General features: G+C 43.9%; 1 protein-coding gene across 1 annotated transcript in view; it reads left to right on the top strand.

Annotated features, from left to right (window-relative positions):
• The window catches only part of LOC116475370 (ATP-dependent RNA helicase DHX8), a 40,774-nt gene that overhangs the window by 9,759 nt on the left and 6,954 nt on the right, over positions 1-24,061 (top strand). The window contains exons 2-10 of the mRNA XM_032164725.2: positions 2,329-2,426; positions 3,422-3,569; positions 8,461-8,642; positions 10,848-11,042; positions 11,629-11,814; positions 11,935-12,145; positions 12,447-12,628; positions 17,516-17,656; positions 21,623-21,778. Of these exons, the coding sequence (XP_032020616.1) occupies positions 2,329-2,426; positions 3,422-3,569; positions 8,461-8,642; positions 10,848-11,042; positions 11,629-11,814; positions 11,935-12,145; positions 12,447-12,628; positions 17,516-17,656; positions 21,623-21,778 (1,499 nt within the window). The remainder of the gene's footprint in view (positions 1-2,328; positions 2,427-3,421; positions 3,570-8,460; positions 8,643-10,847; positions 11,043-11,628; positions 11,815-11,934; positions 12,146-12,446; positions 12,629-17,515; positions 17,657-21,622; positions 21,779-24,061) is intronic.

Raw genomic sequence — 24,061 nt, forward strand, 5'->3', positions numbered from 1 at the left:
CCAAAGTGCTGGGATTACAAGCATGAGCCACCGCGCCCGGCCCTTAGTAATTATTCTGAAAACCCTGGATCCACCTAGATTACCTCTGAGTTACCCTGGAAACAACTTTTAACTCAGCCCATAATGACTTTTTTGAAGTTATGAAATCTTAGAATTCTGTAACTTATATTGTAGTAGTAAGTGAGCACCTACGTACTCACCACCCAGTTTAAGAAGTAGAATTTTACAAGCACCTCTGAAGACCCTATATGCTCCCCTCTGCTTAGATCTTCTTTCTTCCTCCTAGGAGTAACCACCATCCCACATTTGTGTTAATTACTCCCTTGCTTTTCTTTAGTTTTACCATCTACGTATCTATCCCTTAACGTTATATTGTGTTGTTTATTTTTGAACTTAACTCATTTTTCTTTTTTTTGACTTACATATTTTTGATATTTATGTTGGTATTTCACTCATTTTCATTGCTATAGAGTGTTTATATATAAGTTGTCTATAATTTATCCATTTTACTTTTGATGGACATATGAGTTGTTTCTTGGTTTTTGGTTAATCTTTGTGAATAATAGTATTTTGAAATTGCTATATTGTCTCTTAGTGCTTATGTGCAAAACGTTCTTTTTTCCCTATATGCATAGAATTACTGGGTAGGCCAAGTGTCATGGCTCAGCCCTGTAATCCCAGCACTTTGGGAGGCTGGCTGAGATGGTAGGATTGCATGAGCCTAGGAGTTTGAGACCAGCCCTGGCAACATAGCTAGGCCCTGTCTTTACAAAAAAAAAAAAATTAGCCAGGTGTAGTGATGTGTGCCTGTACTCCCAGCCACTGGGGAGGCTGAAATGGGAGAATTGTTTGAGCCTGGGAGGTCATGCCGCTGTGCTGTAGCCTGGGCAACAGAGCAAGACCCTGTCTTAAAAAAAAAATTACTGGGTAGTAAGAAATGTGTGTGTTTGACTTTGCTGGGCAGTTCCAAATTGTTTTCTGCTGGTTTCTGTACCGTTTATACTTCTGCCATAAGTGTAAGCAAGTTCCACTTGGTGTTGTTCGATTGTCGGACTAATTTTTTACAAATTTATTATGTGTTAAGAATTATTCCACAATGAAGTTGGATGGCAAATGCCCTAGTACCATTTAGAATGTCAGGAGAGCATTTTCTCACAGGCTTAACTTCTTTTCAAAGTAGATCTGATCAGTTCTTGGGCTGGAGCACAAATGCTCTAGAAATGGCTGGTGATAGGGGGAATAGTCACCTGGGTTAGAGTTTTACTTGCATTGCTGTCCTTTGACCTGGGAAGGTTTTTTTTTTTTTTTTTGAGACAGGGTTTTGTTCTTGTTGCCCAGGCTGGAGTGCAGTGGCGCGGTCTTGGCTCACTGAAACCTCCGTCTCCTGGGTTCAAGCGATCCTCCTGCCTCAGCCTCCCAAGTAGCTGGGATTACAGGTCTGCACCACCAAGCCCAGCTAATTTTTTCGTATTTTTAGTAGAGATGGGGTTTCACCATGTTGACCAGGCTGGTCTGGAACTCTTGACCTTAGGTGATCTGCCCGCCTTAGCCTCCCAAAGTGCTGGGATTACAGGTGAAAGCCACTGCACCCAGCCTTTTTTTGTTTTTTTTTTTTTTAAGACAGAGTCTCACTCTGTCGCCCAGGCTGGAGTGCAATGGCCTGATCTCAGCTCACGGCAACCTCTGCCTCCCGGATGCAAGCTATTCTCCTATCTCAGCCTCTTGAGTAACTGGGACTACAGGTGCCCACCACCAAGCCAGGATAATTTTTGGATTTTTATTTTTTATTTTTTTTTTTGAGACGGAGTCTCGCTCTGTAGCCCAGGCTGGAGTGCAGTGGCGTGATCGCGGCTCACTGCAAGCTCCACCTCCTGGGTTCACGCCATTCTCCTGCCTCAGCCTCCCGAGTAGCTGGGACTACAGGCGCCCGCCACCACGCTTGGCTAATTTTTTTTGTATTTTTAGTAGAAACGGGGTTTCACCGTGTTAGCCAGAATGGTCTCGATCTCCTGACCTTGTGATCCGCCCATCTCAGCCTCCCAAAGTGCTGGGATTACAGGCGTGAGCCACCACGCCTGGCAATTTTTGGATTTTTAATAGAGATGGGGTTTCACTATGTTGACCAGTCTGATCTCAAACTCTTGACCTCAAGTGATCCTCCTACCTCGGCCTGCCAAAGTGCTGAGATTACAAGCAAGAGCCACCACGTCCCGCCAGGGGAAGCTGTTTTTGATAAAGATTGTTGGTGCCTATGGAAATTAATTGTTTTTGTGAAAATTGTTATTTTCTCTTGTTTATGGCTAATTCTTCTTTTGGGGGGACTTTTAGATGAGGACCTTGAGATTGAATTGGTTGAGGAAGAGCCTCCATTCCTGAGAGGGCACACTAAGCAAAGCATGGACATGAGCCCCATTAAAATTGTCAAGGTGAGAATTATTGGACCTTTAACCTGGAAATGTCAAGTGGACTTCTTTTTCTAAAGTAATGGGTCAGGTTATTAGATCCGCATAAGTAGAACTTGGGCCACAGAAAGTATTATTGGCTGTTAGCCAGGGTCTATAATAGTTTTGTTTTAAATGGAGGTTGGGTTGGCTTTATTGCTTTTGCCCGTTGAATTCTTTTGTGCTCCTTTTGTGTATTTTGGGTGGAAGCAGAGGTAGAGAGGAATGCTTAATCTACCATCATTGCCTTTGCCTGGATTCCTTAGGGCTTGAATCTTGTAGATGCAAAGGCAGTTTTGAAGGATTTACTTGAGCACTTGGGATTGACCACCATAGAAAGCTGTAGCACTGGGTGTTGGAGAGGGCAGAGCTGTGAGGGGAATCCAAACCAGAATTCATAGAACAATAAACATTTTAGGCATGGAAAAGGGTATATTAAAGGTCTCCCAGCCCAGCACATATGAAATGCTTAGAATCCACGCGTATCATTCTTCTGCAGTGTTCTTCTCATATGGTCATCTCATAGCTGCATGACATTGTTAGTGACAGAGAATTCACCAGCCCTTAAGGAGGTACATTTCATCATGAGATGGATCTGATCACTAGTTCTTCTTTAGGCATACCTGAAACCTTGCTCACTGAAGTGTCCACATTGGTCTTGATTTTGGTTCCCGGGGTCATACAGAAAAATTCTTATACCTTTCTTATGTCCTTCATACATTTAAAGGTAGCACATCATTCCTATCTCTTTTGGGGTTCTCATCTTCAAACTAAACATCCAGTTCCTTCAATGATTTATCATTGTCCTTGTTCATTTTATCTGAATATGCTACGGTTTATCCATTTCTTTCATATAGTCTGTTACATTGATAAGAACTTTATTCCAGATGTGGTCTCATGTTTTAGATTACAGGAGCTTAACTTCTACATATTATTTCCTGGACATTTAATCCATGTTGTTTTTTCTTCTGTTGCACCAGAACCCAGATGGCTCCCTCTCCCAAGCAGCAATGATGCAGAGTGCCTTGGCCAAAGAAAGGCGGGAACTCAAACAGGCCCAGCGGGAAGCTGAGATGGATTCTATTCCCATGGGACTCAACAAACACTGGGTTGACCCTCTGCCTGATGGTAGGACCCTTGGAGGGGTGTATGGACCTTGTTTAAAAATCTGAGCCTTTCAGAACACAGGGAGGGGTCACTCCTGGCACACACTAAAAATTTACCCTTGGGCCAGGGGCGATGCCTCATGCCTGTAATCCCAGCACTTTGGGAGGCCAAGGCAGGTGGATCACCTGAGGTCAGGAGTTCGAGACCAACCTGGCCAACATGGTGAAACCAAGTCTCTACTAAAAAAATACAAAAGTTAGCCAGGCATGGTGGCACACACCTGTAATCCCAGCTACTCGGGAGGCTGAGGCAGGAGAATCACTTGAACCCAGGAGGTGGAAGTTGCGGTGAGCTGAGATCAGGCAAGTGTACTCCAGCCTGGGTGATAGAATGACACTCTGTCTCGAAAAAAAAATTTACCCGTGGTTTTTCAGTTCAGTTAGAGCATGTTTGGTTTTTTCTTAAACACATGTTTAAAACCAAAAATGTTTTAATAGCCATGGTCAAATCATTAGACTGAGTTTTTCTTCTGAATCACTTTAAAAATGTTATTCTAGCCGGGCGCGGTGTCTCATGCTGTAATCCCAGCACTTTGGGAGGCTGAGGCGGGCGGATCACGAGGTCAGGAGATCGAGACCATCCTGGCCAACATGGTGAAACCCCGTCTCTACTAAAAATACAAAAAATTAGCCGGGCGTGGTGGTGCACGCCTGTATCCCAGCTACTCGGGATACTGAGGCAGGGGAATCACTTGAACCCTGGAGGCGGAGGTTGCAGTGAGCCGAGATCGCGCCACTGCACTCCAGCCTGGCTACAGAGTGAGACTCCGTCTCAAAAAAAAAAAAAAAATTTTATTCTAAAGATAATACAGCTTTGAAACTTCCAGGCTGGGCGCGGTGGCTCACGCCTGTAATCCCAGCACTTTGGGAGGCCAAGACGGGTGGATCACGAGGTCAGGAGATCGAGACCACCCTGGCTAACACGATGAAACCCCGTCTCTACTAAAAATACAAAAAAATTAGCCGGGCATGGTTGCGGGCGCCTGTAGTCCCAGCTACTCGGGAGGCCGAGGCAGGAGAATGGCGTGAACCCGGGAGGCAGAGCTTGCAGTGAGCCGAGATCCCGCTACTGCACTTCAGCCTGGGCAACAGAGCGAGACTCTGTCTCAAAAAAAAAAAAAAAAAAAAAGAAACTTCCTTTTTCATGTAATTCTTTGTGCAGTAAATATTAGCTATGAGATATAGTCATAACAAATACTTAATTTAATTTGTGTTTGGCAACTGGGGATACAGATGTGAATTAAACAGATATGATCCCTGCTTTTATGCACTGCAGCTTAGGGAAATGGATATTAATTAAATAATTACCAAATAATTAAATTATGATCAGTGCCATGTGAAGAAGTACAGGCAATGTAATTGACTGTGGTGGGTCACTTCCCTGGGGAAATTGAGACCCAAAGGATAAATGGGACTCAGTCTGTCAAGTGGAGATGGGATGGAGGTTGGGGAGTATGTTCCAGCCTGAGGAGTAGCCCGTGTTGGGTTTGTGGGGTGGGAAAGAAGGAACTGAAAGAAGGCCTGTGTGGATGGAATAGAGAGAGCAATGGGCAGTGGTAGGGGATGAGATAAGAGCATCAGGCCACGGCTTTGTAGGTGGCATTAGGAAGCTGGGCTGAATTCTAATAGCACTGGGAGATGTTGAAAAGTTCTTTTGTTGTTGTTGTTTTTGTTTCTGAGACGGAGTTTTGCTCTTGTTGCCTAGGCTGGAGTGCAATGCCGTGATCTCGACTCACTGCAACCTCCACCTCCCTGGTTCAAGTGATTCTCCTGCCTCAACCTCCCAAGTAGCTGGGATTACAGGCATGCGCCACCACACCTAGCTAATTTTTTGTGTTTTTAGTAGAGATGAGGTTCCTCCATGTTGGTCAGGCTGGTCTTGAACTCGCGACCTCAGGTGATCCCCCCCCATCTCGGCCTCCCAAAGTGCTGGGATTACAAGTGTTAGCCACCGTGCCCAGCCAGATGTTGAAAGTTTGCAGCTGGCACATGGCATGACCAGAGTTGCATTTCCAAAGGATGATTCAGGGTGCCCTGCAAAATGAGTTGGATGGGGCACATGTGATGATTTAGGAAGCTCTTATAATAATTCAGAAGAGAGAGGATGGTGGCTTGAACGTGGAGGTAGCAAAGAGGAGGGATGTACGTGAGAAAAATAATTTGCTGAATGTGGGGCAACAGGAATGGTCAAAGATGACTTCCAGGTTTCTGGTATGAGTGCTAGGATGAATGATGGGAACACTGGAGGAGAAATGGGTTTGTGGGGAAAGATGGTGAATTCCGTTTTGGACTTGTATCCGAGGCAACTAGTGGACATCTTAGGTTGAGGTATCCAGTGTAGAATTGAATATAAGAGTTCAGAAGAGAGGTCTGGGCTGGAGACAGAAGTTTGGGAATTGTGTTAATTTAGATATCAGTTTGGCTGCATGTATTAGAGATTCAAATATTAGATTAGGTTCGGCATGATGGCTTACGCCTGTAATCCCAACACTTTGGGAGGCTGAGGCAGGAGAATTGCTTGAGGCCAGGAGTTCAAGACCAGTCTGGGCAACATAATAAGACCTTATCTCTATTTTATTTTATTTTATTTTATTTTGTTTCTTTTGTTATTTTATTTTATTTCAGTTTAGTTTAGTTTAATTTTTGAGATGGAGTCTCACTATGTTGCCCCAGCTGGTGTGCAGTCGTATGATCTTGGCTCCCTGCATCCCCTGCCTCCTGGGTTCAAGCGATTCTCCTGCCTCAGCCTCCCAAGTAGCTGGGACTACAGGTGCCCGCCACCATGCCCAAGTAATTTTTTTGTATTTTTGGTAGAGACAGGGTTTCACCATGTTGGTCAGGCTGGTCTCGAACTTCTGACCTCAAATGATCTTGCCCCCCTTGGCCTCCCAAAGTGCTAGGATTACTGGTGAGCCACCGTGCCTGGCCCTTGTCTCTATTTTAAAATTAAATTTTTAAAAACGACAAAAATAAAAACCAAAATATTAGATTTACAGTAGAAGGTTGGACATATCCGTTCATTGTTTAACAATATCATCTTCCATTTCCTCAGAATAAACCCATTCATTCCCTTTTACCCTTTAGTGAAATGTTCTCCATGACCCTCCTTTGGCCTCTGCCAAAGCTCGCTTATTTGGTTAGTAGGCATAAGTATTTTTTCGTAGCCAGCTTTTGGCATCAAATTTGTAAAATGTTTGCATATGCTAGAGAGCCACTAAAATTCTGCTCATTTTTTTTTTCTCCTCAAGCCACAATTCCAAGGTGAATCTTGAAAATATAAGCTAGGTCTGGGCAAGGTGGCTCACACCTGTAATCCCAGCACTTTGGGAGGCTGAGGCAGACAGATCACTTGAGTTGGGGAATTTGAAACCAAGCTGGGCAATGTGGTGAAACCCTGTCTCTGAAAAAAATACAAAAATTAGTCCGGGCATGGTGGCTCATGCCTGTAATCCCAGCAGTTTGGGAGGCTGAGGCGGGTGGATCACCTGAGGTCAGGAGTTTGAGACCAGCCTAGCCAATGTAGTGAAACCCCATCTGTGCTAAAAATAGAAAAATTAACAGATGTGGTGGCACACACCTGTAATCCCAGCTGCTAGGGAGGCTGAGGTAAGAGAATCACTTGAACCTGGGAGGCGGAGGTTGCAGTGAGCCGAGATCACGCCATTGCACTCCAGCCTGGGCAACAATTGTGAAACTCCGTTTAAAAAAAAAAAAAAGTTTAGCCGGGTGTGATCACGTGCACCTGTAGTCCCAGCCACTCAGGAGGCTAACATGGGAGGATTGCTTGAGCCCAGGAGGTGGAGGTTGCTGAGCTAAGATGTCGCCACTGTGCTCCAGCCTGCTGGGCGTCAGAGCCGGGCCCTGTCTCAAAAAAAAAAAAAAAATTAATCTGAGAGAAGCCAGGCACAACAGACCACATATTGTATGAAATATCCAGAATAGGACCCATAGACGTAGAAAGTAGACTAATGGTTGCCAAGGGAAAGGAAAAGGGAGGAATGGGGAGTAACTGCTAATGGGCACAGGGTTTCTTTCTGGGATGATGAAAATACTCTAAAATTAAATAGTGGGGATAGTTGCACAACTTAATGAATATACAGTAAAACACTGAGTGAAACACTTAAAAAGAGTGACACGGAGGCCTGGCTTGGTGGCTCATACCTGTAATCCCAGCACTTTGGGAGGCCAAGGAGAGAGGATTACTTGAGCCCAGGAATTTGAGGCTGCAGTGAGCTGTGATTGCGTCACTGCACTCCAGCCTGGGAAACGGAGCAAGACCCTGTCTCAAAAAATAAAATAAAATAAAATAAGTGTGACATGGTTTGTGAATTACATCTCGATATAGCAGTTATTTAAAAAGGAGAGAGTGCTGCGCATGGTGGCCACACCTGTAATTCCATTACTTTGGGAGTGTGAGATGGGTGGATTGCTTTAGCCCAGGAGTTCGAGACCAGCCTGGCAACATAGAGTGACCTCTTCTCGCTTGAGCCCAGAAGGTCAGGGCTGCAGTGAGCCAGGATTGCACCACTGCACTCCCACTTGGATGACAGAGCAAGACCCTACCTAAAAAAAAAATAATTCCAGTGTCAAACAATCAGGTCTTCACTTCTCTCAACTAACCTTTTTTCTGACATCACAGGTGTGTAGCACCACTTGTTACAGTCTCTTTCCCATTCCCTGCTGCCCCTTCTGTATTCTTTTCTTCACATTAATTTGTTTCTTTGAGTACTTTTGATCACGGGTCGCTAAATTGAGATGCTGCATGTGCAGTGCCCACGTGCCATTTTATTTTTTTCCTGGTACGTCGTGAGGTAGCTTGAGGACAATACTAAGTTGCCTGTTTTCCTTTCCAGCGGAAGGCAGACAGATTGCTGCCAACATGAGGGGTATTGGGATGATGCCCAATGATATTCCTGAGTGGAAGAAGCATGCCTTTGGGGGCAACAAAGCCTCTTACGGAAAAAAGACCCAGATGTCAATCCTTGAGCAGAGGGAGAGCCTGCCCATCTACAAACTGAAGGAGCAGTTGGTCCAGGTGAGAAGACTTTTATGATGTATTGGTGGGGAGTAGGGTTATTGTCTAAAAGAGGGGTGATATTTTTAAATTGAAACTAACGGGACAAGTATGTGCCTACTTGAAGTGGCTCATCCGAAAGGGTTAAAAAAGAAGGAGAAAACTTTCTAAATACTTTTTTTTTAAATGGGGCTGGGCGCGGTAGCGCATGCCTATAATCCCAGCACATGGGAGGCCAAGGCAGGAGGATCACTTGAGCCTAGGAGTTTGAAACCGGCCTGGGGCAACATAGGGAATCTTGTCTCTATAAAAAATAAAAAATTTGGTGGGGCATGGTGGCTCACACCTGTAATCCGGCACTTTGGGAGGCAAAGGTGGGCAGATCACAAGTTCAGGAGTTCAGGACCATCCTGGCCAACATGGTGAAACCCTGTCTCTACTAAAAATACAAAAAATCAGCTGGTCATGGTGGCACATGCCTATAATCCCAGCTACTCTGGAGGCTGAGGCAAGAGAATCGCTTGAATCAGGGAGTCGGAGGTTGCAATGAGTCAAGATCACGCCGTGAGCTGAGATCATGCCACTGCACTCCAGCCTGGCTACAGAGAGAGACTCCGTCTAAAAAAAAAAAAAAATTACCTGGGTGTGGTGGTCCATGCCTGCAGTCCCAGCTACTCAGGAGGCTGAGATAAGAGGATTGCTTGAGCCTGAGAGGTCGAGGCTGCAGTGAACTGCAATCACACCACTGCACTCCAGCCTGGGCAATCGAGTGAGACCCCATATCACAAATGTTTGTGTGTGCATGTACAGACACGCATACTTATGTATGTGTCTGTATATTTTCTTTTTCCTGGGGCCCCTAGAACAGTTCTAAGTGGGCAGAGTATTGTGTTGCATGGACCAACAGCTCTGTTCAGTAATTAAAAATGAAGATAGTCAGTAAACTCATATGGACAACTCATAGAGTGCTTCGGTACTCTATATTCTGGAGTTCTGATTTTAAGACCACCGAGTCTTCCTTGAGGTAATCAGGTTTACTAGTTTCCAGTGAATCCTTTCAACAATATCTTATATGTATACAAGCAAGTACAAAATATGCACACACACACACACACACACACACATTTTATATGAGTACTGTTATGTGTTTACAGGTGGCAGTGATATTATATACACTGTTCTATATCTTTTTCCACTTAATGATATGTCTCAGAGATTTGTGTGTGTGTGTGTGTATGTGTGTGTGTGACAGAGTCTCACTTTGTGCAGGCTGGAGTACAGTGGCATGATCTCAGCTCATGGCAACCTCTACCTCCTGGGCTCAAGTGATCTTCCCACCTCAGACTCCCAAGTAGATGGGACTACAAGGCATGCACCATCATGCTCAGCTAGTTTTTTGTATTTTTTGTAGAGATGCGGTCTCACTGTATTGTCCAGGCTGGTCTTGAACTCCTGGACTCAAGCAATCCTCCCTCCTTGGCCTCCCAAAGTGCTAGGATTACAAGCATGAGCCATTACGCCTGGCCTTCTTAAAAAAAAAAAAAAAAAAAAAAAAAAAGCCAGGCCAGGCACAGTGGCTCACGCCTGAATCCCAATACTTTGGGAGGCCAAGGCGGGCGGATCACCTGAGGTCAGGAGTTCGAGACCAGCCTGGCCAACATGGTGAAACCCTGTCACTACTAAAAGTACAAAAATTAGCCAGGCGTGCTGGCGGCCACTTGCAGTCCCAGCTATTTGGGAGGCTGAGGCAGGAGAATCGCTTGAATCCGGGAGGAGGAGGTTGCAGTGAGCTGAGATCATGCCACTGCACTCCAGCATGGGCGACAGAGTGAGACTTCGTCTCAAAAAAAAAAAAAAAAAAGCCTTTTTTTATGGGCTGTATTATTTGGATAGGCTCTGGTTTATTTAACTAGTCCTATATCCATAGAAACATCGTTGATTGTAATCCTTGGCTGTTACAAACAACACAGAAATAAGAAATAACTTTTGAGGAAAGATACTAGAAATTTGGAAGTTACAGTGGGAAGGAACACTTTTTGTGTATCTTTTAAATTCATTGTTGACTTCTTTAACTATATATGTATATTCCTCTTTGGTGTTAGAATATAGTAATTATTTTATTCCAGAGTAATGTAGATTTTAATGACCATATTTATATTCTGTTTGATGACCATATTTATATTCTGGCAGATTTTAATTACCATATTTATATTCTGTTGCTTTCAGGCCGTCCATGACAATCAGATCTTGATTGTCATTGGTGAGACAGGATCTGGAAAGACAACACAGATCACCCAGTACCTGGCGGAGGCAGGCTACACTTCCAGGGGCAAGATTGGGTGTACCCAGCCCAGAAGAGTGGCAGCTATGTCGGTGGCCAAAAGAGTGTCAGAGGAGTTTGGTTGTTGCTTAGGCCAAGAGGTAAGTAGATAGTGGAGTCGCTCTAAAAATACCAGAAACAAAGGCCCAGATCTCTTAATCTATCAAATGGAAATATTAATAATACTGCCTTTTTTCAGGTTTCTCCTGAGGGAGAGAGGGTTCCCATTGTCATAATCAGTCTGTTCAGGGTATAGTCTTACTATGAGGAAATTACTGTACATCTTGATCAGATTCTTTTTTTTTTTTGAGACGGAGTCTTACTCTGTCACCCAGGCTGGAGTGCAGTGGAGCAATCTCGGCTCACTGCAAGCTCCGCCTCCCGGGTTCACGCCATTCTCCTGCCTCAGCCTCTCCAAGTAGCTGGGACTACAGGCGCCTGCAACCACGCCCGGCTAATTTTTTGTATTTTTTAGTAGAGACGGGGTTTCACCGTGGTCTCGATCTCCTGACCTCGTAATCCGCCCGCCTCGGCCACCCAAAGTGCTGGGATTACAAGCGTGAGCCACCACGCCCGGCGATCAGATTCTTAAGATTATGAGTGACAGTGACTGGGCTGAAATCTTGCCTGGTGATTGGGAAAAGGAGACATTTGTATCCTAGGTTTTCCCCTTCTGTTCTGCTTTAGGTGGGCTACACCATTCGATTTGAGGACTGCACTAGCCCTGAAACAGTCATCAAGTACATGACAGATGGGATGTTGCTTAGAGAGTGCTTGATTGACCCTGATCTCACTCAGTACGCGATCATCATGTTGGACGAGGCGCATGAGAGGACAATTCACACTGATGTGCTCTTTGGATTGTTGAAAAAGGTAACTAGATGCTCTTTAATGACCCCTCTACCTGTTGGAAACTGAATTCTGGCAGTTGGATTTGAGTACCTGTGTCTTTGGGTAGTCCTTTTCAGTAAGCCACATAATATTTCTCTTTAGACAGTTCAGAAACGGCAGGACATGAAGCTGATTGTCACCTCAGCCACCTTGGATGCAGTGAAGTTTTCTCAATACTTCTATGAAGCTCCCATTTTCACCATCCCAGGTCGAACATATCCAGTGGAAATACTGTACACAAAGGAACCTGAGACAGATTATTTGGATGCCAGCCTGATTACTGTTATGCAGATTCATTTAACAGAACCACCAGGTAAAGGGAAAAAGCAATTTTTTCCCTCTTAGGCCAAAAGTCCTCATATGGGCATCTTTTTTGCTAATCTTTTTAAAAACACCTTCTAAATATTCATCTCTCTGTAAGCCTCAGGTTTGTATGTTTGAAATGATGGTGGTTATAATGTCATATATAAACAAACTTCTATTGTTTACTTACTGGTCAGAATATGAATGTATATGTTCTGTTCTTTGAAGTTTTATTAATATCACCATAGCCTTTGTATAGAACACACACACACACACACAGAAAGTAGATGAATGTTCTATTCTGCTCGTAGGTGATATCCTGGTCTTCCTGACTGGTCAGGAAGAAATTGATACTGCTTGTGAGATCCTGTATGAAAGAATGAAATCCCTGGGACCTGATGTTCCAGAGTTAATTATCCTCCCAGTGTACTCTGCTCTTCCCAGTGAGATGCAGACCCGAATCTTTGACCCAGCTCCACCAGGCAGCAGAAAGGTAACATGCAAAAATGAAGCTTCCATGTGCCCTGAAACCATGTGTTGTGTGCAGCCTGCCAGCCATAGTAGGCATTGCTTAGGGTGTATGCAAGTCTTTTTTTTTTTTTTCTCTCGAGACAGAGTCTCACTCTCACCCAGGCAGGAGTGCAGTGGCGCCATCTCAGCTCACTGCAAGCTCTGCCTCCCAGGTTCACGCCATTCTCCTGCCTCAGCCTCCTGAGTAGCTGGGACTACAGGCACCCGCCACCACGCCCAGCTAATTTTTTGTATTTTTAGTAGAGACGGGGTTTCACTGTGTTAGCCAGGATGGTCTCGATCTCCTGACCTCGTGATCCGCCCGCCTCGTCCTCCCAAAGTGCTGGGATTACAGGCATGAGCCACCGCGCCCGGCCAGGTGTATGCAAGTCTTGTTTGTTAGGTTTCAGAGACTGGTCCAACCAATTTGTTTAGGAATGAGGTCCAACCAATTTGTTTAGTATGTGACCTCTCCTCTTCTTCCTCTTCTTCATTTGACAAATGTTTTTTGAGCATCTACCAGGCTTTGGGCTACACATTGGAGCTGCATTGTGAGAACAAGCCTCTATCTGCTGTGGGGCATCCCCAGTCAACAGACTTTCAGCATTTAGTGTGAAAATGCCACTCATGCTTGGATACCTAGGTGGGAGCACCCAACCCTGTCTTCCTAGAGGAAATAAGGATCTAAGGTAGTCCTGGAGAACTCTTGAAAGGCAAGGGGACAAGCATTCTGAGGACACAGAACTATCTGTGATGGCCTGGAGACGAGCAAGTGGGGCCAGTTCAGGGAATGGCATAGTTCCAGTGGCTGGAACCAAGTATATGACTGTGTGTATGAGACAACAGGAAAGGAGACAGATGGATGTAGGTATTTTTTTAATAACAGTTTTATTGAGATATAATTTACATACCTTTCAATTAACTCCCTCCATCCCCCACTTTTTTTTTTTTTTTTTTTTGAGATGGAGTCTCACTCTGTCACCCAAGCTGGAGTGCAGTGGTGTGATCTCAGCTCACTGCAACCTCTGCCTTTCAGGCTCAAGTGATCCTCCTGCCTCAGCCTCCTAAGCAGCTGGGACTACAGGCGCATGCCACCATTCTTGGCTAATTTTTGTTTTTGTTTTTGTTTTTGTTTTGAGACGGAGTTTCACTCTTGTTGCCCAGGCTGGAGTGCAACGGCACAATCTCAGCTCACTGCAACCTTCACCTCTCAGGTTCAAGCAATTCCCCTGCCTCAGCCTCCAGAGTAGCTGGGACTATAGGCATCCACTACCACGCCTGGCTTATTTTTGTATTTTTAGTAGAGATGGGGTTTCCCCACATTGGCCGGGCTGGTCTCGAACTCCTGACCTCATGTGATCTGCCAGTCTCGGCCTCCCAAAGTGCTGGGATTACCGGCGTGAGCCACCACGCCCAGCCAATTTTTGTATTTTTTTTGTAGAGACACAGTTTCGCCATGTGGCCCAGATTGGAATTTACGATTTTTTTGTTTGTTTGTTTGTTTGTTTGTTTGTTTTGAGACGGAGTTTCGCTCTCGTTGCTGAGGCTGGAGTGCAATGGTGCAATCTCGGCTCACCGCAACCTCCGCCTCCCAGATTCAAGCGATTCTCCTGCCTCAGCCTCCCAAGTAGCTGGGATTACAGGCATGTGCCACCACGCCCGGCTAATTTTGTGTTTTTAGTAGAGACAGGGTTTCTCCATGCTGGTCAGGCTGCTCTCGAACTCCTAACCTCAGATGATCTGCCCCCCTCGGCCTCCCAAAGTGCTGGGATTACAGGCGTGAGCCACCGTGCCCAGCCGGAATTTACCCTTTTAAAGTGTACAATTCAAAGGCTTTTACCCATAGTATGTGGGGATTGGTTCCAGGACCCCCGAGGATATCAAAATCCAAGTATGCTCAAGTCTCTTATATAAAATGCCATAGTATTTGCATGTAACCTATGCACATGTTCCTGTGTGATACTTTATCTCTAGATTACCTGTAATACCTCATACAGTGTAAATGCTATATAAGTAGTTGTTTTACTGTATTTTTTATTTGTATTTTTTTATTGTTGTATTTTTTCCTCAAATATTTTTAATCTGCTGTTGGTTGAATCCACAGATGGGAAACCAGCAGATACAGAGGGCTAAGCATATTCACAGAATTGTGCAGCCATCACCACAATTATATTTAGAACAATTTTATCTCCCTAAAAAGAAATGCTGTACCCTTTAGCAGTCATCTACCCCCATTTACTCCTCTGCTCAGCCCCTGGAAACCACTAACCTATATCTTCCATCTGTGTGGATTTGCCTATTCTAGACATTTCATATAAATGAAATCATATATTTGTGGCTGGCTTATTTCCAGTGATTTTTCCAGACTTAGCATGTTTTCAGAGTTCATCAACATTGTAGTATGTATCAATACTTCATTTCTTTTTCTTGCTGAATACTATTGTGTTGTATGAGCACAACACATTTTGTTTGTCCATTTATCAGTTGATGGACACTGGAGCTGAGCGCAGTGGCTCACGCCTGTAATTTCATCACTTTGGGAGGCTGAGGCAGATGGATCACCTGAGGTCAAGAGTTCAAGACCAGCCTGGCCAATATGGTGAAACCCTGTCTCTACTAAAAATACAAAAATTAGCCAGGCTTGGTGGCGGGTGCCTGTAATCCCAGCTACCTGGGAGGCTGAGGCAGGAGAATCACCTGAACCCAGGAGGCAGATGTTTCGGTGAGCCGAGATCGTGCCATTGCACTCCAGCCTGGGCAATGAGCAAAACTATCTCAAAAGAAAGAAGAAGATAGACATAGGAGTCGTTTTCACTTTTGGGCTTTCTTGAATAATGCTGCTGTGAACATTTGTTTACACATTTTTGTGTGAGCCAGGCGCAGTGGCATATGCCTGTGATCCCAGCATTTTTTTTTTTTTTTTTTTTTTTTTTTTTTTTTTTTTTTGCATTTTTTTTTTTTTTTTTTTTTTTTTTTTTTTTTTTTGAGACAGAGTCTTGCTCTGTCATCCAGGCTGGAATGCAGTGGCATGATCTTGGTTCACTGTAACCTCTGCCTCCCAGGTTCAAGTGATTCTTCTGCCTCAGCCTCCTGAATAGCTGGGATTACAGGCATGTGCCACCACGCCTGGCTAATTTTTGTATTTTTAGTAGAGACAGGGTTTCGCCATGTTGGCCTGGCTGGTCTCAAACTCCTGACCTCAGATGATCCATCTGCCTCAGCCTCCCAAAGTGCTAGGATTACAGGCGTGAGCCACTGCGCCTGGCAGATCCCAGCATTTTTGGAGGCCAAGGTGGGAGGATCCCTTGAGCCCAGAAATTCAGGATCAGCCTGGGCAACATGGTGAGACCCCTATCTCTACAAAAAAAAAAAAAAAAAAAATCAGCCAGGCGTGCTGGCACATGCCTGTAGTCCCAGCTACTCAAGAGATTGAGGTGGGAGGATCACTTGAGCCTAGGAGGGTGAGGCTGCTATGAGCCATGATCACACCACTTTACTCCAGCCAGGGCTACAGAGCAAACCAGACCCTGTCTCAAAAAAGAAAACCAAGTTTTTGTGTGGACGTATGTTTTCATTTCTCTTGGACATATACCTAAGAGTAGAAGGCAGATGGACTTGGCCGGGAGTGGTGGCTCACACCTGTAATCCCAGCACTTTGGGAGGCCGAGGCAGGTGGATCACGAGGTCAGGAGTTCAAGACCAGCCTGGCCAACATAATGAAACCCAGTCTGTACTAAAAATACAAAAATTAGCCAGGCATGGTGGCGCGTGCCTGTAATCCCAGCTACTCAGGAGGCTGAGGCAGGAGAATCGCTTGAACGCGGGAGGTGGAGGTTGCAGTGAGCCGAGATTGCACCACTGCACTCCAGCTTGGGCAACAGAGTGAGACTCTGTCTCAAAAAAAAAAAGAAGGCAGATGGACTTGAGTAATGTTAAAGAGTTAAAATGGACAAGACTTGGTGGTTACTAGCAGGTAAAGGGAAGAAGGGTGAGGGAAGTCAGGCATGACTCTCAGGTTTCTGGCTTGGGCAGCTGGATGGAAGATGGCACTGAGGAGGGAAACATGGGAGGAGGCTTGAGTGGAAAGATGGTGAATTTCTCCCCTATTCTATTCCTAATAATGAGAGTTCTTTCTAAGCAGGGCTTCTGTAGTTCTGTAGCAGGTAGAAGCCTTTAAGGACCAGTAAGATGCTGGCATGATGCGTGATATTCCAGTGCCCCCAGTGATGGTTTTTCCAAGCAATTGTGTTTTATTAGCTGAGCCTCTGGGTAGAAGAACAGTGACAGTGCCAAGCTGAGACTAATAATCCTCCAGATCACATAGACTGCTACACACACGCAAACTGTGAAATTCTTGTGTCATCTCGTGGTTCATTTTATGATCAGTAAAAACAAGCAATCTCCCTCTTGTTCCACATACATATTCCACAAAATACAAGCAGCCCATTTTTTAGTCCAGATGTCTCGGTAGGGGAAAGAAAAATCTCATTTTGCATTGGCACATGTGATGCCAGGAAATCTCTGCTTTCCCAGGGTGCTAGAAAATTAAAATTGTGGTAATCAACATTGGATCTAGAAAATGAGATATACAGTAGCTATTTGCACCAAATGAAATTGGCTTTTATTGGCCATAGCTTTTTCCTATTCCACTCACCTCTCAGGTACCATCCTTTTTCCAACTTAACTGTTAAGCAGAAGGCACCTCGCTTGTGCTGTTGGAGGCTGAGCTGGGATTAAGTGTCATTTTAACCGTCTAGAGAGAGAGATAGCCACATATTCTTTTGGGAAGATATCTGGGTTCAGAAGACCATTTCACACCTCAGGGCTGAGCCTGGGCACCTCACTCCAGCTTTGCCCCTCTTGCCTGCAGGTTGTGATTGCTACCAATATCGCAGAGACATCGCTGACTATTGATGGTATCTACTATGTGGTGGACCCAGGATTCGTGAAGCAGAAAGTTTACAATTCCAAGACAGGGATTGACCAGCTCGTGGTGACGCCTATTTCTCAGGTATGATGGCTTGTATCAACAGTTTTCCTGATAATCCTGGTTAGGGCCTTTCTGAAATTTTTTTATGGTTATATATTTCAAACTTGTTTTCAAAGATGAACTTTTATGATACCGGGTACTATAATGACATGAGGGAAGGATTTTTTGTTATTTGTTTTTAATGTTTTTTTATCCCCGAAGTCTGATTGAGCCTTGAAGTTTTTAATCTTTTTTTTTTTTTTCTTTTTTTTTTTGAGACTAAGTTTCACTCTTGTTGCCCAGGCTGGAGTGCAGTGGCGCAGTCTCGGCTCACTGCAACCTCTGCCTCCCGGGTTCAAGCGATTCTCCTGCCTCAGCCTCCCAAGTAGCTGGGATTACAGGCATGTGCCACCACACCCAGCTAATTTTCTATTTTTAGTAGAGATGGGGTTTCGCCATGTTGGTCAGGCTGGTCTTGAACTCCCAACCTCAGATGATCCACCCGTCTTGGCCTCCCAAAGTGCTGGGATTACAGGTGTGAGCCACCATGCCTGGCCCTTTTTAATCTTTAGAATAGTATTTCACCATTAAAATGCCCCCATAAGGCCAGACACCTTGGCTCACACCTGTAATCCCAGCACTTTGGAATGCTGAAGTGGGAGGATTGCTTGAGGCCAGGAGTTCTAAACTAGCCTGGGCAACATAGCAAGACCCTGTCACTATAAAAAATAAAAAAAAAAAATTAGCCTGGCATGGGGGCATGTGCCACCAGTCCCAGCTGCTTAAGAGTCTGAGAGGCCGGGCGCGGTGGCTCACGCTTGTAATCCCAGCACTTTGGGAGGCCGAGGCAGGCGGATCACGAGGTCAGGAGATCGAGACCACGGTGAAACCCCGTCTCTACTAAAAATACAAAAAATTAGCCAGGCGTGGTGGCGGGCGCCTGTAGTCCCAGCTACTCGGAGAGGCTGAGGCAGGAGAATGGCATGAACCCGGGAGGTGGAGCTTGCAGTGAGCTGAGATTGCGCCACTGCACTCCAGCCTGGGCGACAGAGCGAGACTCTATCTCAAAAAAAAAAAAAAAAAAAAAAAGAAGAGTCTGAGGTGGGAGGATCACTTGAGCCCAGGAGTCTGAGGCTGCAGTGAGCTAGGATAGCGTCACTGCACTCTAGCTGGGGCAACAGAGCAAGACCGTGTCTCTAAAATAATAATAATAATTTGTTTAAATGCCCCATAAAACTAGAACATAAAAAAAGTTTGAATCCTAGTACCCTATATTACCTATTTTAGATGGAAAGATCAGTACTTTATTTTCTAGTACCTTGCTTAGCTATGAGATAGATATCTGAGATAATAATAAATTACATGATTTTCTGGGTTTTTGGTAATTATGGAATAATTTCCTGCCTAAATTACATTTAAAAATGAATTACCCGATCACTTTTTTGAGAGAAGTTTGGCAACAGTATATCCAAAACTTAAATGTTCATCTCTTTAACCTAACTGTTCTGCTTCTAGAAATTTATCTGGAAGTTAGAAATGATTAAATACATGTCCAAAGGTAATAGAAAAGGATGTTCATTGAAGCATTGTTTATATCAGAGGAAACCTGGAAAAAATTCTAAATGTATTCCAAAAGGGAAGTAGTTTAATAAATTATGGTATATTCATGCCATAGAATGTTGGTGGCATTAACATGGTGGCGTGTATCTATATTTAATGACATAAACATGTAACTATAATATTTTATTTGAAAAAGTGAGCCTACAAAACAGCATGAATGGTATAATCCAATTTTTGTTTAAAAATAGATGGTGAGCATTTCTGCAGAGTGTGTGTGAGTGAGCTGTGCCCAAGATTGAAAGCATGTAGTCTAAATGTTAGCCAAGATTATTTATGGGTGGTGCTACTAGATGATGTGCATTTTCTGTTATAGTTTTATATGTTGTCTTAATCTTTTACAATAGGTATGTATTACTTTCATAATTTGTGAAAGCCATAAGGCTATTTTTATTTTGAAACTTAAGTAATAATAATAGCTAACACTTTTTGTTTCATTTTGTTTTTTGAGATGGAGCCTCGCTCTGTCGCCCAGGCTGGAGTGCAATGGTGCTATCTCGGCTCACTGCAACCTCGGCCTCCTGGGTTCGAGTGATTCTTCTGCCTCAGCCTCCCAAGTAGCTGGGACTACAGGCGCATGCCACCATGACCACCTAATTTTTGTATTTTTGGTAGAGACGGGGTTTCACTGTCTTAGCCAGGATGGTCTCCATCTCCTGACCTCATGATCCACCCACCTCAGCTTCCCAAAGTGCTGGGATTACAGGCATGAGCCACTGCGCCTGGCCCGATAATAGCTAACACTTACAGTGCACTTAACATCCTAGATACGTGCATTGACTCAGTGCATTCTCGCATTGATCCTACGTGGTAGATATTATTTTCACAGATGAGGTGCCTAAGGCACAGAGGGGTTAGGTGATCTGCCTAACATCACAGAGCTAGTGGAGCCAAGATTTGAACCTGGGTAGCCTGGTTCCAGCTTGTATGCTCTATACTACTTGTTAGGGTGGTGGTGATCAAGAAATTAGTTACACATGCCTGTCGTGATTTGGGGAGAGACATCTGTAGAATGCTGTGGAGTCCAGCCACTGTGTGTGATTGCTGCCTGGATTTGTGTGGTTATTTGTCCTTTCATAACCTATCCTTTGGTTTGGAGCTGGCATAGTAATTTGTAAATCCTGGTACTGTTTGTAACAACAGATGGTTTTGTCCGAAAATGGCCCTCTTCAGATTGCTATTCATTGTTTCCTAGCAACCTATGGCTAAACTACATTTTGTTTAATTAAAAAAAAATTAGTGTTTTCGAAATAGTGTTATATTATTTTTGAAACATAGAAGAAAAAAATTTACCCATCATCCTACCACTTCCACTGTTATCATTTTGCTGTTTTTCATTCCAGTCTTTTTTCATGTTTATTTCTTTCATGGTTGCAATTTTAGTAGTCAAGTAAGTATGCAGTTTTGTATATTTTTTTGAGTATTTAATTTTCCTATTAGAATAATACATCTTCAATATTTGGTAAAGTCTAAAGAAAATAGACCTCATCTGCAATCAGATCAGGTCTAAACCTACTATCAGAGTTAGCCACTGTTAACATTTTAGGGTTTTTTTCCCCTAGTCATTTCCTTCTAGTAGTTGATATATAAAGACTTACTAAAATTATTTTACATTGCATTTTGCATTTAATGCGAATGAACATTTTCTTCTGCCATTTAACATTGCAAACATGATTTTTATTTTTATTTTTTATTTATTTTGAGTCAGGGTCAGTCTCTGTTGTTGCCCAGGCTGTAGTGCAGTGGTATGATTACGGCTCACTGCAGCCAGCCTCGACCTCCCCAGGCTCAGGTGATCCTCCTATCTGAGCCTCCTGAATACTGGGACTACAGGCGTGAGCCACCACACCAAGCTAATTTTTGTATTTTTTGTAGAGATGGAGTTTCAACATATTGCCCTGGCTGGTCTCAAACTCCTGGGCTCAGGCGATCTGCCCACCTTGGCCTTCCAAAGTGCTGAGATTATAGGCATGAGCCACGACGCCTGGCCTGCAAACATAATTTTTAAAATGACTGTGGAGTCATCATTGGGATGATCGACATAATATATTTATTTCACTTACATTTTTGGTCATAACTGTGGGGATGGTGTTCTGTCATCTTGTTTTATGCTTTCTCTTATGTTGAAGATATATGTCTGAGATCTGTATAATATTTCTTCCATTAACCCTGCTTGTATTGCCTCCCTTGAACAAACTTCCCCAAAGTGCTGAGTATGGAGAGGGGAAGATAAGAGCATTGGTAGTCTTGGAAATGGTCCCAAAGGAAGTGAAATCAACCCCATTTCTGATTTTGCCAGTTGCTAATTGTCCCCCTTTTAACAGATATCCTGGGTAAAGCTGTTAAGCAGTGTTTAACAGATATGTTGCTTTTATATGCCCACCCCTCTAGGCTCAGGCAAAGCAACGAGCTGGCAGAGCTGGGAGAACAGGCCCAGGGAAGTGTTACAGGCTGTACACAGAACGTGCCTACCGAGATGAAATGCTGACCACCAACGTGCCGGAAATCCAGAGAACCAACTTAGCAAGCACAGTGCTGTCACTCAAGGTAGAAATCACTGTCTTGTTAAAATGGGTTGGTGGAACAGTCCAATCCTGGCCTTCATAAATGAATCTCAGTTTTATGAACCTTGTTAAATACTTTAGTAACCTCATGAAACCAGTCCCTTTGAGTGAAATGCAAATGGCTGTGATAACAGCCTCTCACGGCAGGTCTGGGGCTAAGTTGGCATGTCTGCTATGAACACACATTTTTTCTTACCATAACAACCAGCAGGATATTAGGTTGTAAAAGGTTCTAGTTAGGAGCATTTTCTAAAAGGAAATTAGAAAAATATAATCAATGCCAAACTGTGGACAAACACACCTAACCTCAACCACTTTAGCGCTCAGATCCAATTCTGTTCTTTTAGAACGAGAGAAAAACCCCCTGTTCAAAAACTTTGCAAGGGAACTGTCAGTACAGATTTCAGACTGGCTCTCAGGGGCTTGGTTTTCATTCTGAATCATTGTTCTTCCTCTCTCAGTCCCCAGTGAGGACTTCATTCTCTTTTGGCAGGAGGAGCTATATGAATAATTTCCCAGCTGATGGCGTTTCCCCCGACATTGATGCTACTCTGGAGCCCTGGTACTTTCTGGTGCAGGGTGCTCTGTTGTCATTTATTATTTATTCCCTGTAAAAGAGGCTAAAACAGAGCTTTGGAAAGAAAAAAGAAACCTACTCCAGTCTCTGAAGTGCCAACAGAGAGACATCTGTGGCTCGGACTTCAGCTCCAAACTGTGACTTTGGGCAAGTTTATTTACTTTGCCCTCTGCTCTGTGTTCTCCTCTGAAAAAGGGGCTGTTAATAGTATTTGTTGGAAAGATAAGTGAGATAATGTAGGTAAAGGCACCTGGCACAGTGCTTGATGATTGCTAACATAATTCCTCATAGTTATTATTCACACAATAAACATTTATTGAACACCTGCTGTGTTTATGGTCACGATCACTTTATGAGAAAGAAATAGAAAGCTTAGGTCCTACCACATCACACTTTATATACACTTGAATCGTGCATCATTCAGTTGTTTCTTTTATTCATCGAATTAGCTAATGTATTGAACACCTGCTACGTGCCAGGCGTGTAGATTGCACTGTGGTGGTTTTGTGAACATAGTTCTCACCCAGTGTGAACTCTGTGAAAGCAGGGGCCATATCCTGGCCATTTCTATATCCCTCCCACCTAACATGGTACGAGATCCCTCATAGATATATAGTAGAAATGATGTATGCAAGAGACAGGACAAGTTGGTAGACTATATTATTATTATTACCGTAAAATACATAACAACATTTACTACTGTAAGCTTTTTTTTTTTTTTTTTTTTTTTTTGAGACGGAGTCTCGCTCTGTCACCCAGGCTGGAGTGCAGTGGCGCAATCTCGGCTCACTGCAAGCTCCGCCTCCCGGGTTCACGCCATTCTCCTGCCTCAGCCTCTCCGAGTAGCTGGGACTACAGGCGCCCGCCACCACGCCCGGCTAATTTTTTGTATTTTTAGTAGAGACGGGGTTTCACCATGGTCTCGATCTCCTGACCTCGTGATCCGCCCGCCTCGGCCTCCCAAAGTGCTGGGATTACAAGCGTGAGCCACCGCACCCGGCTACTGTAAGCTTTTTAAAGTATACAATTCAGTGGCATTAAATACATTCAAGATGTTGTACGACCATCACCAACATCCATTTCCAGAACTTTTTCATTGTCCCAAACAGAAACTCTGTACCTGTTAAACAGTAACTCCCCTTTCCCCCTTCCTCTATCCCTTGGTAACTACTCTTCTACTTTCTACCTCTTTGAATTTGTCTATTCTAGATAGCCTCATTTAACTGGAATCATACAATATTCTTTTGTGTCTGACCTGTTTCTCTTAGAATAATGTTTTCAAGATTTATTCATGTTATTTTCAAGGTTTATCCATTTATTTCATTCCTTTCTAAGGGTGAATAGTATTCTGTTGTATGTATATACCACATTTTGTTTATCCATTCATCAGCAGATGGACATTTGGATTGTTTCTACCTTTTGGCTATTATCAATAATGCTGCTATGAACATTAGTGTGCAGGTATCTGTTTGAGTCTGCTTTCAGTTCTTTTGGATATATATCTAGAAGTGTAATTGCTGGGTCATGTGCTAATTCTGTATTTAGCCTATTAAGGAACCACTAACCAGTGGCTGCAACATCTTACGTTCCCACCAGCAATGCGTGAGGTTTCTGATGTCTCCCGTCCTCACCGACATTTGTTAGTTTCTGTTTTTTAAAAAAATTATTGCCATCCTAGTGGGTATGAAG

The sequence above is a fragment of the Hylobates moloch genome, unplaced genomic scaffold (genome assembly GCF_009828535.3).
Source record: "Hylobates moloch isolate HMO894 unplaced genomic scaffold, HMol_V3 SCAFFOLD_10, whole genome shotgun sequence".
Classification (NCBI taxonomy): domain Eukaryota; kingdom Metazoa; phylum Chordata; class Mammalia; order Primates; family Hylobatidae; genus Hylobates; species Hylobates moloch.